Source organism: Triturus cristatus, chromosome 1_1, assembly GCF_964204655.1.
Source record: "Triturus cristatus chromosome 1_1, aTriCri1.1, whole genome shotgun sequence".
Classification (NCBI taxonomy): Eukaryota; Metazoa; Chordata; class Amphibia; order Caudata; family Salamandridae; genus Triturus; species Triturus cristatus.
The window spans coordinates 684609367-684626620 of NC_140579.1; the positions used below are offsets into that span (position 1 = coordinate 684609367).

General features: G+C 40.6%; 1 protein-coding gene across 5 annotated transcripts in view; it reads left to right on the top strand.

Moving 5' to 3' along the window:
• NMT1 (N-myristoyltransferase 1) overlaps positions 1-17254 on the top strand; it is a 413873-nt gene that overhangs the window by 238536 nt on the left and 158083 nt on the right. For 4 of the 5 annotated variants that reach the window (XM_085647087.1, XM_085647088.1, XM_085647086.1 and 1 more), the window contains one exon: positions 12083-12185. In XM_085647087.1, the coding sequence (XP_085503213.1) occupies positions 12083-12185 (103 nt within the window). Of the gene's footprint in view, positions 1-10654; positions 10781-10873; positions 10978-11177; positions 11301-12082; positions 12186-17254 lie in introns of those variants that run through there. The other variant, XM_085647089.1, reaches the window with a different exon arrangement.

Here is a 17254-nt window from a genome sequence, read left to right on the forward strand (position 1 = left end):
GGGCACTAGAAACAAGACACACCATGGAGAGCAACAATGAGACTATGATGGCATACACGCAGACCATGGAGGGAAGGTGGGAGGGGGTCAGGGGCAGCTAGCTGACCACACAGGGAAGGTGGGAGGGGCCATGGCAGCACAGAAGACCATGCATGGCAAGCGGGAGGGTTAGTGGCAGCACAATGGCTATGATGGGCAAGAAGGAGGGTACAGGGGCATGCACAAAGGACCATGGAGGATAGAAGGGAGGGTCAGGACCTGGGCACAAACAAGAGAGTTCAGGGGAAGGGGCCCTCACAACAGACCGCGCGGGGCAGGCAGGAGGAGCAGTTGCAGCACAACAGACCAGGGAGGGCAGAAGGGTGTGGCAGTAAAATGGACCATGGAGGACAGGAGGAAGGGGGTAGGGGCATGGCATGTGGACAGGCAGGGTGGAGGTGGCAGGGACAGGTTACAGTCATCTGACAATGCTAGGCAGGTGGGAGGGGAGTGGCAGCTCAACAGAACACTCAGAGTAGATAGGAGTGGCAGGTCCATGGGACATGGTGGGCAAAAAGGATGGAGCAGGGGCATGCACAAAGACATCGGAGGGCAGGGGGAAGGAGAATAGGGGCAGCAAGCTAAGCACAGAGGCTAAGCAGGAGGTCAATGATGGGCCATAGAATTGGGCAATGGAGGGCAGGAGGAGTGGACTGGTACATCATGCTAAATGGAGGGCAGTGGCAGAACATCAGACCATGCATGGCAGGAGGGAGGAGGCTAGTCCATGGATTCAGACAACAGAGGATAGGGAGAAGGTGGATGGGGCAGCAAGCTAACTGTTCAGAGAAGGTGGGTATTAGGAACTTTTAAATGTGTGTCTGTGCGAACTAGTTAAAATATGAACAAGTATGCAGCATAATCTCTCTTTTATTCAGGAAGAAGAGGACGTTTGTGACTGTGACTCACTTGGCAGAAACACCCCTGACCCTCCACCCTCATCGCAAAATGTAATGCCTGTGAAAAGGGTAGGTGGATGCAGTGTTATATAGAACATAGTCCTGAGAGCACGATTGAAAATGAAAACTAGATATAGTATATGGTATAAACTATGCACCAAAAAGTGTGATATAAGATGAACCGGGGCGTGAAATATAATATGCAATACATTGTGCGCAATGACAGATTCATTGGAGAGCGCGAGATAGCACAGGCACTAGCGCGTGCTATGCGACATGCGCCTTGGAGTGTAATATGCACAGGGCAGTGTTGTGTAACCTAACTAGTCTCTAAGGTTGTAATATAAAATATGTGCTGGGGAGTGTAATGTTGCATATGCACTGTGACAAAAGATATGGGTCCCAGATTGTAATATGTATGGCATAGCGCTGTGCGTTATAACCTAGGCATCGAGGAAGGCACGTTAGATGGGGCAATATAACACGTGCGAAGGCAAGTGTGGCATGACATATTCACGGGGTGGTGTTAGTGCACATGGGCTAGAGAGTGTCATAGCATACGCACTAGCTGGTGGAATACACCACAGAGGTGTGAGGCACTCGGCGGGCACTGGTGGGTGTAACACAGCATTGGGCTCAGCCAGGAGCACGCTGTGACTCTCAAGTGAGGTTCGTCTCCTTTCCAGAGAGTAAAATAAAAAGTATTACACATCCGGCGGTGGATGTGTATTTTATTAACCATGAGGGGGGTTTCTTGCATAATTTGGTTTTTTTTTTTTTTTTTTTTTTTTGGTCGAATCCCCTTTGAATGGCTTGGTGTGCGTGTATATTAAATGCGCCTGTCAATAGCTACCCATGTTTGTATAAATAAACGACAAGGGTGTCTACCTGGAGAGTACCCACCGGCGGGGGCGCCGGGATTAGGCACGGTAGGGCGTCAGACACGTCAGAGCTTCACTAGCGGTGTAAATACATTCCATGTGGATTCATTCTATGCATAGTCGCCTTTTAATGAATATCACGTAAATCGTCATGGTGATAGGTACGTACGGTTTTTTCAGCATGTCCTAGGTGTTTCTATAAATATATATATATTTTTTTTTAAATAATAAAAAACAAAGGCCGGCCCCGGGGGATGGGGTCCCCGGGACCATAAGTGGCCTGAGGAGGGGGGCAACGCAGCCCCCTCCTAAAGAAGTTTTTTTTTTAAAAAGGCCATGACCCGAGGGTTGGGGTCCCGTTGCCGATTAAGGCCTTGGGAGGGCCAAATATATTTTTTTCAACAAAACAAATTAGGGTGCAGGCCCTGGGGGATGGGGTCCCCAGGGCCAGTAAATTAGAAAAAGAAGGGGGGGGGCACACAGCCCTCCTTCTTAAAAAAATAAAATAAATAAAAGACCGGCATCGCGCCGGAAGCCACGCCCCTTCCTTGCAGCACTGTGCAAACGCGCCCCCTGGCCAGTTGTAAGTTGGGGAATTAATTCCCCTTCAATACTGAGGGTCCCTGAGGGCCAACTAGCCCAACAGGTATCTCCAGTATGAGCCAGGGAGCTGCGTTGCAGACAGGTGTTCTGAGGCCATGCCCTTTTTTTACACCTCTATCCAACGCAGCTCTGTGGCGCTTACTGGAGGTACCTAGTGGGCTAGTTTGACCCTAAGGACCCTTGGGATTCAAGGGGACTTAATCTCTCAACTTAGAACTGCCACAGGGCGCGTTTACACAGTATTGAAGGGAGGGGACGGGGCCTGAGGTGACGTGTGCAAACACGCCATGTGGCGCGTTTTAAGTTGGGGAAATAATTCCCTTTCAATCCTGAGGGAAATTGGGGGCCAACTAGCCCACCAGGTGCTTCCAGTAAGCGCCACTGCTCTGCGTTGCAGAGAGGTGGTGCAGGCCGTGCCCCTTTTTACACCTCTCTGCAATGGCGCTTACTGGACGTACCTAGTGGGCTATTTTGCCCTTAGGGATCCTCAGGATTCAAGGGGACTTAATCTCCAAACTTAAACGGCCACAGGGCTTGTTTACACAGTGGGGAAAGGAGGGGACGGGGCCTGAGGTGACGTGTGCAAACACGCCCTATGGCGCGTTTTAAGTTGGGGAAATAATTCCCCTTCAATCCTGAGGGCCCCTGGGGGCTAACTAGCCCTCCAGGTGCTTCCAGTAAGCGCCACTGCGCTGTGTTGCAGAGAGGTGGTCTAGGCCCTGCCCCTTTTTACATCGCTCTGCAACGCAGCTCTGTGACGCTTACTGGAGGTACCTAGTGGCCTAGTTGGACCCTAGGGACCCTCAGGATTCAAGGGGGACTTAATCTCCCAACTTAAAACGGCCACAGGGCGTGTTTACACAGTGGGGAAGTGAGGGGACGGGGCCTGAGGTGACTTGTGCAAACACGCCCTGTGGTGCGTTTTAAGAGGTTGTTTTAATCCCCTTCCCTATTATATACTAGGGGCTTACAGAGGAGGTCATGCTGATCACAGGGGGACCCCAACGCATAGTGTTCCCTAGTGTATGTAGGTGTTTTCACTGTATTCTGAGTGTCTTTTAACATAGCACTGGCTCTGGGACTGGTTAGTCAGACTCGGTTACCACCAGTATCCGTCTGAAAAAGTTGAGGGTACAGGATGATTTTCCAACAAGGCTTCTTTCTGCTCTTCTGTTTGTTCTTTCTGCACGTTATCCTTCTTCCTGCACTTTTCTTCGTGTTTGAGGACTTCTGTTGCTTCTTTCTGCATTTCTTTTTTTTTCTTTCTGTGCGTTTTTTCTTCTTTCTTCACATGTCCTATCTCTGTAGGCATAGTTAGAAATTAGCATTTAAAAAACCTTAGAAATTCACTGAAAAAACCATAGGTTTCAGGGGCGTTATAGTTAGCTGGACTTTTCACTCGTAGAAAACAATTGAAATTCCCCCGTTCTAGTTAGTTCGGCTAACTATAACTCGCGCGCCCGCAATGCACTGCTGATGACGTCACATATTACATCACTCATGACATGGTCTGTGGCATCACTGATGACATCATCCTTGTGATAGTCGCAGACCTCCTCTCCCCCTAATATAACCTTGATACACGCATTCAAAAATAGAGATTAAAATTTTCAAAACAATGGACATACCAATACCAGTTACAACAACCTATTCAGTAATTCTAAGATCCACATACACATCCACTCATTCACCAACAGTCCTATACAGTCACTCATACATGTTTTCACTCATCATATGTACTCATACACCTATACATCCTGTTACACAATGCCACTCATCCATAGAGTTACTCACACACATAGTCACTCATGCTAATAAAGAATCAAACATACATTTACTTGCATATACAGTTATTCACACACCACCACACTTACTTCTACAGAAACTTACACATACTTAGTCTTTTAAACAATCAGTCATAGAAACACATACTTATTCATACAGGAACTCTTTCAATCTCTCTCTCACATATACTCACTTTTATACACCAATAGTCACATATACTAGTTTAAAACATATGTAGTTACTCATAAAGACACTATTGAGACAGTCATTCACTCACTAACACACCCATGCACACACTCATCCACCCATACAGTCCTGCACACATGCTGTCTTCAACACATACAAACAGTGAGTCACTCATTCATGCACCTATGCACTACGTAATACCCCCAACGAACCATACAGACACTCAGACACTCATACTGATACTCAAAAAACCAACTAATAACCTATTATAGACACTCATGTAGCTACTCACCAACCCATGCAGCCACTTATACACAAAGTGAGAGACTGATACAGATATTTACATATTTAAACATTACTCACTAAGCCATGTATTCACTAAGATACACTTAATCAGTTATACAATCAATTTTTCAAAAACAAATCATCCATTTAGACACTTATATACCCATTTATTCTTCCATCGACCTTGAGGTATACATATATAAAACACACATTCACTGGATGACGTCATCAGTGATGTCATTTGAGATGTCATCAGTGATGTCACTGACCATGTTATGAGTGATGTAATGTGTGATGTCATCAGCAGTGCATTGCGGGCGCGCGAGTTATAGTTAGCTGAACTAACTATAACGGGGGAATTTCAGTGGTTTTGTACAAGTGAAAAGTCCAGCTAACTAGAACGCCCCTGAAACCTATGGTTTTTTCAGTGAATATAGATAAATATATATATATATCATATCTCTCTGTATATAAACGTTTATTTGTACTATAAATATGTACCTATATGTGTATTGCTTTGTATAAATGTGTAGAATACTTGTTTAAAAAATTATTATATATAGATATTCATTATTTCTGCTGAACAAATGTATATATTACTGATAGTTACACTATTCTGTTTTTTTAACATGTATGTAAGTGACTGCATAAATAACTAAATCTTTTTATCACAACTATCTACAATTGCTTCACTATTGATCTACATAAATATATATGAGTATAAAAATAAATACAACTATTTTTAAGTTCAATAACACTTGAAAGCCAGAGTTTATTTAATGCATCTTTAATCTACATATACTACCTTCCTATATGCACTTGTATACCTTCCATAAACTTATGGATCTATGACTTTTTTACTTTTGGATCTTTATATTTATTACTTTTACTTATGTATTACTTTTCTTCTAAGTCGGCATATCCAATGCACTACCCTATTTTCACCCTATACCGCTCTCAGTATACCCACCAAGCTCAACTCTGACTGATCTCAAACCTTTTTCTACTACTCTTTCCAATGCACTAGCCTATTTCTCACCCTATACCTCTATCAATATATCCATTACCTACATTCTTTCATCCCAATCCCCATACCACTACTATAATCCTCAAAATAACCCTTTTGAGACCTACCCTACTCCACTCCTCCGTGCATCCAATTCTTTTTACTATTCCGATCCCCCAAACAAGCCTTTCCAACCCCTCCCTCTGACTCTTCACCCCCCTCCACCTCCCTTATACTCATCCCCCTCCCTTTTACTCATCTCAAGCCTCTTCGTACTGCTAATCCTATCACTCCATTATCCTTTTCAATCCAAATAAGACTAACATGTCTACCACTCAAATTAATTTCATATTTCACTATACTAATTCACCACCAATCCTTTATGGGTTCCAGAGTAGCGGTTACTCACCGAAAAAGCACTTCAATACCTAATTAGTGCTATACAAGTGCAAACCTTTTTACCTCTTCTACCCTTTCGCTATCCTCCTCAGTCCAAATAACTGACTAACATATCCAACACTCAAATGTCTATTTTAATCCTGTTAATGGCTCTGTGCTCACTACAAAAGTCACCTTGGAAACGTGTGAAAGTATAAAGACTGTAATTCACATTTCCCCTTCCAAACGCGCTGGCAGTATCCGAAGAGGTTTTGTGTATCTTTAACATTAACATGGTTAACAAAGTGATTTTTTTTTGCTGCTGGAAACGAAAGGAAAATATTAGCAAATAAGACTACAGGAGTTTGAATAATTTAACTTTGAGTGAAAATTAAAACACAAAATCAACTTGAAAAAAGAAGAGCACTAAAGTAACTCTTCTATGTTTTTGCAATTAGTAACACCTGTGGGGGAGCAATAAATGAAACCAATCATTTTGAGGCATTGTATAGTTGACAAAGGCTGACAGAGCAGCCGAAACGCCTTCTTTGTCCTTATGAATGCTGCCTTTGAATAAAAGAGAAATATTCCAGAGTGCTGTTCCTGTTTTCAAGTGAGAAATTGAATTTTTTTCTTAAATAAGGAATTAACTAGGGCTGTGAGAAAGTAACTGGCATTTAGTTCAATCTGACCTAACAATAGGGTCACTTGTTCCAAGAACACCACAAATCTTTTGCGTAGCCACCTCAATGAGAGAGTTTGGTGAGGACACACTCTGAAATAAGTAGAACCACTAGTTGTTTGACGGGTAGAAATAGGTTCTACAGATGCTCCAGATGTAGGGCACGTTCCATTGGTATCCACACAAAGGAATTTTTAGCACCTCTTGGTGATCTACCTATCAAAGGCAGTTTAAACTGTAAAAGTGACCACACCATATACATACTTGCGTGCAGCAGCAATTTGAAATATGTTGGCAGCACGGTGTTGCAGGTCTGCAAACGCATATTGCAGCACATGTGTGCAATCAAAAATGTTGACATGTCATACCCTGTGGCTAGGCACTGTGCCAAAATACATCAGAGCAATGTATCACAGATTACATATTTTGTGATTGACACAGTGCCACAGAATAAGAGAGGTGGAGATAGTGTCAAAGCCCTGAAAAGATTTGGAAACCATGTGTGAATATCTTTCTATCTATATCCCCCAATGGTCTGAACAGTGAGGAGGATTTACACATTTTCTTATAATATGCTACACATGTTTCCCAAATGGAGTTCCATAGGTATTTCCCATATTTACACATAAATGTTAACATAATAAGTTTCCTTTGATATTCGTTTATATCTGTTTAGGATTGGCTATATGTCTCACCTGCACTGCTTTATTATTATATGTGGTATTTTGTTGGCACGGTACCTGGTTTTGCCCACTATAAGCTTCATTGTTTGCATACAGCAATAACGTTGTTAAACCAACCACATTGCAAGTATAGTCATATTGTATATTGACATGAGATAGTTAAGGGATCAAGATTGCTCTTACTGGAAATAGCGTGGCCATAGCTCCAATTACCACAGTGTCTCTTTAAATGTTATAAAGTAATAACAATAGATGTAAGAACATATATTACATTGCATGTATATTTTCACACCACAATTTACACCTTCTTGTTAATAAGAATTAAGAACTATATTTTATGCTTCTGTGGAAAGAAATTGGTTTATAGTGTTCTGTCTGTGTTCATGCCTACTTTTAACATATAAATCAGCAGTAAGGCACCGGCGCATTCATGTGATCAAGGCTGTGGTTGCGGCGAAACGCATAATGGAGTGCATGGTTACTGAATTAAATTTTGTTGGATCATTGCCCATGGTCTGTGTGTATTCGGTGGAAGGAAACGCTGTGCAGAGGATTGACGGACAAGTAATATATCTGTATATTTCAAATTAGAGGTGAAAACCTGGCTATTTCCTAAAAATATTCCCAAGAGTACTGGTCTTTTTAAACCCTGGAACAACAAACTATTGCCATCATTCATACAGCCCATAGCAAACGAGTGACCCCAAGACAAGATATCCATGTCCAGAAGACAACTTCAGGCATCCCGTCTGGTTCAGAGGCATCTGTCCTGCCCCTGGTTATCAAACAGCCATAACAACCCAACATGGCTACATAATGATTATCGACTATATGGACTTGACTACCAAGCTATCTCCAAAATATAAGCCTGTAATCTACTAAAAGTCGATTTGCATAAAAACCTAAACCTGAGGCGGGCGGGTACTCGTAATGACTGAGATCCACCACCTAGCTGGTGGAATGAAGAACTCTAATTCCAATTCTATCCATGCAGATTTCAACCCATTCTAAATACTCCCTGTCTCTGCTCGGGTGGTCAGCCAATACAATTTTAAATCTGCACCTGTCTCTTGCACTCTACATCCATTACATAGCCAAGTACAGCATCTCAAGACAAGGTGGGAGAACCTGTATGGTCACTCACTCTTCCTACATAGACTCACAACACTCTAACAACCACTCACTCCTGCACATGTAGCTTGTCTGAGAAGATGCTTCAGTGCTCCCACAAAGGGAGTGGAGATCGGTATAAATACTACCCATCAATAAGTCATTTAAAAAAGCTGCACACATTTTAAATTAAAATTGCGGTTCGTTGACACCAAGCCCTACATTTGTGGACTGTTTTAAATTCGAACGGCAGGATTGTTTTTGTTTCACAATTTTCAAACAAGAGTAACCAAATAAAGAATATAGTCAACAGAAATTGGAAAATTTTAAATTATGAAGCAGATAACAAATTAGAAAAACCGCTGTTCTCATTTAGACGGAACAAAACCATCCGCACCTTCCTAGTAAATACATACAAACAGACACATGACACTCAGATGACAATAACAGGAGAGAAAGCAAGGGGTAACTACAAATGTGGTACCTGCTCTATCTGTGCACAGTGGATTGAAACAAAAAGTCTCACATATAACAATAAGGAAATGTGGGCAAAATCTTTAAACAACTGCCACAGTAAAAATGTGATCTATCTCCTGATCTGTCCCTGTGGACTGGATATGTAGGGGAGACTAGCAGAGAATTGCGCATTCGTCTGTTAGAACACAAGTTTGCAATCAGGAACAATAAAGAAAATGCTCCCCTCACAGACCATTATGAAAAATTGAAACATGATTGTGATCAATTTCAATGGTTCATACTGGAGAAGGTAACAAACAGGAGAGGAGGAGACTTGAATGCAAAAAGGAAACCACTGGAGCAATGGTTTATGTGCCATCTTAATACATTTGACAAGGGATTAAACTCTAAGGAAGATTGGATGAGTATCATCACAAGATAATACAAATGCCGTATCAGCTTTATGAAAGTGATTTTGAAGAAAAAGAGGATAGGTCTCCTGCATAGAAAGAATTGGTGATAACAGGAATGAGCATCTCGTAATGCAGGACGTAGGGTAGTTTTTATTTTGTAACACTCCTCAAAACACTGAGATATGTGACATAAATCGGCATAAAGACCTCAGCGAGGTATGCAAGGTAGGTTTATCTCACATAGCAGTCTCATGGACAGTAAGAGATGGCGGGAATGTAGTTACTTAGACATAAGAGTAGGTAATACCAGGTTGCCCCCATAGTATCCATCAAGTTGAGCGTGGCAGTTTTAACCATTTCTATGACCTCATCGAGTTATGTCAGTAAAGGCTTGACACACATGAGTAGACCTTTTGGACAAAAATAGAGGGGAAAATAAGCTTTTTAATTTAAGATGAAGAGACATGTGGCAGCTCTGGCATAACTATGGGAACTCTATGGTCCAGGGAATATGAACTATAATGATTAAGAGTTGGCGCAAATGACCGTAGAGAATGCATATGTACAAAACAATATTTAGGGCTTTTTGTTAATCAAAAACGTGAATTTAGCTGGTCTCATACGTGCGCAACATAGTTTAAAACGAGATTAACAAAATAAAAAATGAACGCAATTGCTAAAACACAAAAAGAATGTTGGGGGTATTTTGCCAACTAGACAAAAAATGGAAATGAGTGGGTTCTACGAGTGCGCAATAAAGTTTAAAACGCAATTGCCAAAATAAAAATAAAAAACGATAGTGATAAGAACAAAAAATAGGGGCCCATTGAGAGAAAGCAAAAAGTATGAAGTTTAAGGTAGCAAACTGTTTCGATAGAAGCAAGCCTCAAAGCTATATCTCCCAAAATCTGCAGGGTAAAATGTATCGAGAATTAAAATGTTACGATAGGAAATTAATAGAAACATGAAAGAATGAGTCGTAGTAGGTCACGTGTAAACTAGTAACCAATAGGGGAGCAGTTGAGGGAGAACAAATAGTAGTCCGCATTAGAGAACAGCGGAACAAACAAGGATACAACATAACCGCATTAACGAAACCGCTTGCTGCCTACGGGTAAGATTAGCATAAGACAAGAGAGCGGGTTGGGAATTTCGCCCAATGCCTGAGACTCACCAATGGCACGTTTATTAGACGGTGAGAGATAGAAAGTAACTAACTAAGGGGCATTTTTAATCTTCTCGTTTCAGGGAAAGGTGGTCCATGAAACAGGGAGGATCGCTCCAGACCCTAATTCCTTCCCCTGCACCAGATGCAAAAAATATATAACAACTAAAAACAAAAAATGCGGGGTGAATAATAGTACCAACTGAAAGGTAGGATATTACCGAGAAGCTTGTGTAGGGTAATGGGTTAAGCAGGGTATGACCAATAGAAAATGGGTATGATTGAGTATATATGTTTTATAGATTACGGAAAAATAAGTTGAAAACGTGGACCGTTTACTATAACCCAAAGAAGGACATTGTAAGCAGGCTCTATTAAAGAATAGGAAAAGCAAGAACACATGAAGGTAAGAATCTCTATAGAAAGATAATATAAGCCAACCAATCTGAAGCACAGTAGTGGAGGTGAACACAAGAAAAAGACGGTTATCGCATTACGGTCTAAAATTAAATAGGGGAAGGTTTATATAAAAACCACGGTTATCTAGGATTTGGAGGAAGGGTAGTCAAATTGGGATAACTGATTTAAATATTTATCTCAATACAGGATTGAAACATTGAACAGTGAACTTGAGAAAACCATCATCCATGGTCTTGACAAAGATAATGGCATAAAAACAAGCCTATCGAAACGCATCGACGCATAGGAACAGCACAATCCAAGGGACTGGTACCTGCCTGTAGAGACAAATATATCTATATCTCACAAGTGGTATTATCTTAACTGTGCTCAATAGGATGTGCAATATATGACAAAGTAAATTGTCTTGTTATGTTGTGTTTTCTCTGTTATGCGGGTTCATAACGGGGCAGTATTGATTGTCTGAAAAAACATTTTTTTAAATTGTGTTTTAGGGGTTTTCCCGTATATCCCCAATTTGTTCCCTCTCTCTCGTACAAAAGGAAAAATTTATTGCTTAGATGAGGGCAAGGAGGGACCATTTCTGGTTTTGTTTTTAACATGATGTGATTTATGTTTTGTATACAATAAATGTCAATTGTTTTTTTTAGAGTGTTTGAATGTATTTTAACATTGGGTCACTGAGGACAACATTAATGTATATGGATTCAAGGGATTGCTAGTTTATACCTGTTTTTAAATTATGTACAAAATCAACAGAGTTGTGACTGAAAGAATGTTTATTAATTAAATTGCAGCCTCTTGGAACAATGTTTAAATCTTGATCAGGACTCGTTTTTGAGATGCTTATTGCTCTGCAGTCAGGATGATCTCACTGGCCTTTTTTCCTTTTTAAATGTACTTTTGTGTGAGAAGCAATTTGTTCAAGTTTTATGCTCTTACCTCTGGCTTTTGCTGAGCAAGTTCTATCAATGCTTGGGGGCAGCCGTTCCTTGCTGGCATACACTATATTGCTTGGACCATTTCTATCCCTCTTATGCATCAACTTACTAAAGAGCTGTTACATATTCTTTTATCTCTTATGGCTCAAGTCCTGGAGATGAGAGTGGTGCCAAAAAGAAGAAAAAGAAACAAAGACGAAAAAAGGAGAAAGTGGGAGAGAAAGTGGATCTTGTTCAGGATCACCCAATGAAGGTAAAAACTGGTTTTCGGGGTGGCTTGATGTGTATATCTGCCCCAACATCTACTGGATTGTTAGGGGAAGTAGGTTTACAAGTATATGGAGTTTAACTCCGGTTACTACCAGAGGTTATCTGATACTTTATCCCGAAGTGGAGGCTTCATTTGAGCTTTAAAATGCATCACAGGTGGAATTCGCTGCTTGCCCCCTTTGTCAGGGGAGTTATGGACTTCCTTCCTGGCTGATATTCAAGAGCCCAGGAATTATCGCCTGATTTCGAGACTCCCCTTCCCAATCAAGATACTTGAAAAGTATCTTAGCAAGACATTTGCTGGATTTTTTGGAGAAAGTAACTTGCTAGAACCGGATCAGATGGGTTTTAGGCCATCCCATGGAACAGAGACTGCGTTGGTAGTAGCCACTAATGAATTAAGAATGCAAGTTGACTGTGGTCGAATGGCAGTACTGATCCTGCTAAATCAGTCTGCCGCCTTCGACACTATCAACCATCAAATTCTGTTTGCACGTCTAAAGGAGATTTGAATATGAAGCGCAGTGCTCAAGTGGTTTGAATCCTACCTATTGGGAAGACTGCAAGCAATAACTCTTGGGCATGGAGTACCTCCGGGCTCTGCCCTGAGCCCCATCTTGTTCAATGTCCACTTGAGACCACCGTTAACTCTGATTTAAGTCCTTTGGGATATTGTTTGTAAATTATGCAGACGACACTCAAATAATTTTACTGGACAAATCGCATCTACCTCAATTAAACAACTTTCACGCTTGTCTGAAGGACATGGCACAGTGGCTTGACAAGAACATGTTTAAAGTTAATGGAAATAAAACACAATTTCTATGCTGCTCGCTCAGATGTGGGCATAGCACAATCAGTGCGAAATTTTGCAGTCCAAATTGACGATAGACTCAGTGGAGACTCACGTCAATAAAATTGTGGCTGTATGCCATGGACTACTAAGAAACCTGAAGAAAATTGTCCTGAAGCTTTCACAGCCTTTTAGGACATTAGTGGTACAGGCCACCCACTGTATTGACCAGATTTGGACTACTGTAACTCATTGCTTCTGTGTAACCCAGATTATTTGCTCCAGCATCACCATTGCATTCAGGTGATGGCTGCTAGGTTAGCATTAACCAAAGGGAGACGGAACTCTGAAACTAAGACGCTGCAGGAACTTCACTGGCTTCCATTAAAAGGCATGTCCGTTTTTAAGGCTCCATGCATATTACATAGGGCCTTAAATGGTAAGGGACCCAAGTCTCTTTAACAAAAGGTTGAACTCTATAGGCCCACTTGAACTCTGAGATCATCCTCTACCCGCCTAGTGTCTGTACCATCATTAAAAAATATGCGATTTGGAGGCATAGCCTTTCAGGTCAGAGCTGCTCAATTATGGAACAGTTTGCCTCTGTTTAAGAACCAATACCAATCTGTTGAGTTTCAGGAAAAACCTAAAAATCTGGCTTTTCCACCACCAATGAACTATTGTCGCAAACTGACCCAGTGAGGCTATCTATAGACTCTCCTATACTGATCAATTACTAGCGCCAAGATGCCCTCTGGGTGTTAGCTGCACCCTATAAATAATTAATAATATGTATTAGATTCTTATGCTGTATCATCTAGCGACAGGGAGTGAGCTTTGGAATTACAAGTAGACGTATTGCTCATGTAACCACTGAAAGTTCACAGTTGTATTATTTTTGTCACTACCATGCTCCTTACAGCACTACAAGCTCTAGTTCTGGAACATATTTTATTTATTTACAGTTTTTGTGAAGTTCAAAATAGGACTTTTAGTTTTCTGAGAGCAATTATGAGGCAATAAGGCTAAGAGGCTCTCTAGGTGGGGCTACCAAGGGTGAAAAGTAGCGGTAATCAGACTTGTAGTCCAAGCCCTAACCACATATCAAAGTGTGATAGGCATTCGAGTTGGTAAATTTAAATTGCAGCGTCCCAATTCTAGAGGCCCAGCTTCGTAGCAAGGACACCTGAGACACACTAACTGGAGGGACTGCTGCCTCAATATCAGTATATTTTACTCTAAATGGAAATATGCTTCATAGGCTTTGGGAGGGAATATTGACATGGCACTTCTTTCTGAAATTGGGATTTTTGTCAAACAGAAGTTTGAAAACTGAAGCTTGGTTAATATTTTTAGAACTTCATTTGGGAACACTTCCTCTGTCAAAGGTAATAATGAACTGTGCCAGTGTGCCTCTCAAGATGCCCTTCTGTCCCCAAATTAATTGTACAGGTTTGTGGTGTTCGTATACCACCACTGTTGACGTCCTGAAGATTCATTCAAATACACCAAGTTAATGTTAAACAGGTATTTAATATTAAGTAATATGCAAGAGTCCATCTGATACGTCCAGCAATCCAGACTCAAGATTACTACCTGCCAAAACGGTCAGTCATCTAGAATCCGAACGCCCGGTGAGTCATAGGAACTCAAACACGGTCTCAACATATCCGTACACAACAAAGTAAGATGAGATGAACAAGAATAACTTCGATACACCCCCCCCCCCCCCCCCAAATACATAGCAAAATCTTGTAAATATAAAGGCTTCTTGGATACACGTACTGTCCACTCCATGCCAAAATCTCAGAATCCACTACAATAATAACTGTCTGTATCCAGTAGTTGAGAATGCATGCTGATCCCTTGAATCCAGATTTGATTGTATAGAATTCTTTGTAAAATGGTTACTCCGCAAACTCTGATCCTCTGAAACGGTAACATTTATTTCACTTGCAGGCCTTGAAAAATAATAAAAAAATTACTAGACCTTCAGTTCTAGTGGCTTAAATCTACTCAACCTAATTGTAATGCTCTTGACCCATAAACTGGCTTCAAATAATTTGATCCTGGACAACATTTGTAATTTACTGAGCCGCTATTTTCTTCATTATTACATATGGGAGCACCTTTAAATATGCAAGATCAGCATCTGGTGTACAAAAAAACTTTCGTTTGATTCAAAAGACCAAACTTTTGCTCCATATATAATACAAATCTAGCGGCGTATAGGATACAAATGGTCCCTTACTTGCCTCTTAGTTCATTAACAGCATTTTCATCAGGGCGGGAAGAAATGTTTCTCGAAACACTTTTAATAAATACATAACTGAAGCATGAAGTGTTAGCACACTGTCATTTGGAATCAGAAGATTTTTCATTGAAATGGCCATATAATTTCCCAAGGAAGTGGTTTTACTGATGATAAAACTAAATGGTGTACAAACAAATATTGTCATTTGCACATCATCAAGTAAAGTGTTCTGATTTTGTTATGCTCCTGTTTAAATCTTTGTTTGCATCACACTTCTGAATTATGAAAACAATGCGCTTTCATAATTACTGATATATTTTGAAATATTTGTACTATTTATAAGCTATTTAAATGTTCAGTTTAAAAAAAAAAAAAAAACTTGACATCCTGCAGCCATTTGTTTCACAATGATTCAAACTGCTCACTTGACAAAAACCTCCAACTCTAGTAAGAGGAAAAGTAAACACCATTTTCCAGCATAAGATAAGCAGCAATTAGAAAAAAGACAAACTGACAAATGACCTCTATGCTTAAACAGATCACAAATGTGTCAAGATAAAAACAAGATCTAAGTGCATCTTTATTGCTCATTCACGTTCTGAATGAACAGATCACCTGTTCTTTTACAATTTAAGTTCACTCGCCAGAACGGACCAGTAGGCCTTAAAAATAGCTCAACCTGATAAAATCTGACTAGTCATATCGGGTGGGAGGGTAGATTTTTCAAGGCCCGACTTGACACATCCACATTAACACACACTTGATCAGAACCTTTGCCATCGCACCCTACATCAAAAAACATTTGGGGTGTTCCACAAAAATTTGTCCTCTATGATCTTGCTTTGAAATTGCGTTGAAACCACCATCTATCATCTTCTAGCTTTACAGAACCGAGTGTGACACAAACCACTTTAATGGGCCCAGAAAAATGAAAATCAGTTTTTACATTTTCTAGAATTCATATCTTTTAACATAATCAGAACCCCATGCCAATGTTTTTGTAAACATTTCTGTGCTTGCTATCGTGGTAACTTTTACTTTTCTCTTTCACTTTCTTAATCATCATCTCATCGTTCAACCGCAGGGTTGCAGTAGAAACTTATCACAACCATTCCAGAACCAAAATTGTTGTAGCCATTTTACCCCTCAATAAAACAAAAGGAGGCACCTCAATAGTACTGTGTGGAGTATTATGATTAGCAAATACTTTTTTCTGCAAAAAATCAACAACTTCCACATCAGTTGTAAAAGCAGATTTGATTCCTTCTTACAACAACCTGTTAAACCACTGAACAGCCCCATGGGATTGTAGACTATACAAAGGACCAGAATAATGTTTTGTCTAAAAATGTCTTCATTTTGTCAGACACTAACTGTACACAATTCTCCTTAAATAATTCAACTAGTGCCCCTTCCGAAGCAAATGCCTTATCCAAAAATGGTATGGCCACATCAGTGCACGTGCTCTCAACAAAATCGTAGTACACCCATTTAGAAAAATAATCTGTGAGCACAATCGAATATCTCATGTGGCTCGGAAATTGAATAATAGGTCCCGCAAAATCCAAAGCAAGCCAATACCAATTCTGTTCTGGTAGCGGAACTTGAGACAGAGGAGCATCCTTTTATTTCCAGTGTTTGTTAGATAACAAACAAACATTTCTCACAAAACTCAGTGAATGCATTTACCTTAACATCCATAGAAGGCCACTAAAAGGATCGTCTCACTTTGCATTAGTGGAGGCTTCACCCTGATGGCCAGACTGAGCAAACTTAACAACCCTAGAACTAAGTTCAGCTGGGGGAATAAACTTGCTCCTTCTCAATTAAATATTTTTCTCCACAGACAAATTCGAAAATACATGAAAAAATTCTAAAGATTTCCTTTAAGATGTTTAATAGCTGGCTAACCTTCCTGCTATAATACTGTTTTCATAGAATTCTCTTTCACAAGCCTCTAGCCACTACTTTTCTGAAATACAATTCTGGCAACTTTTTATCACAT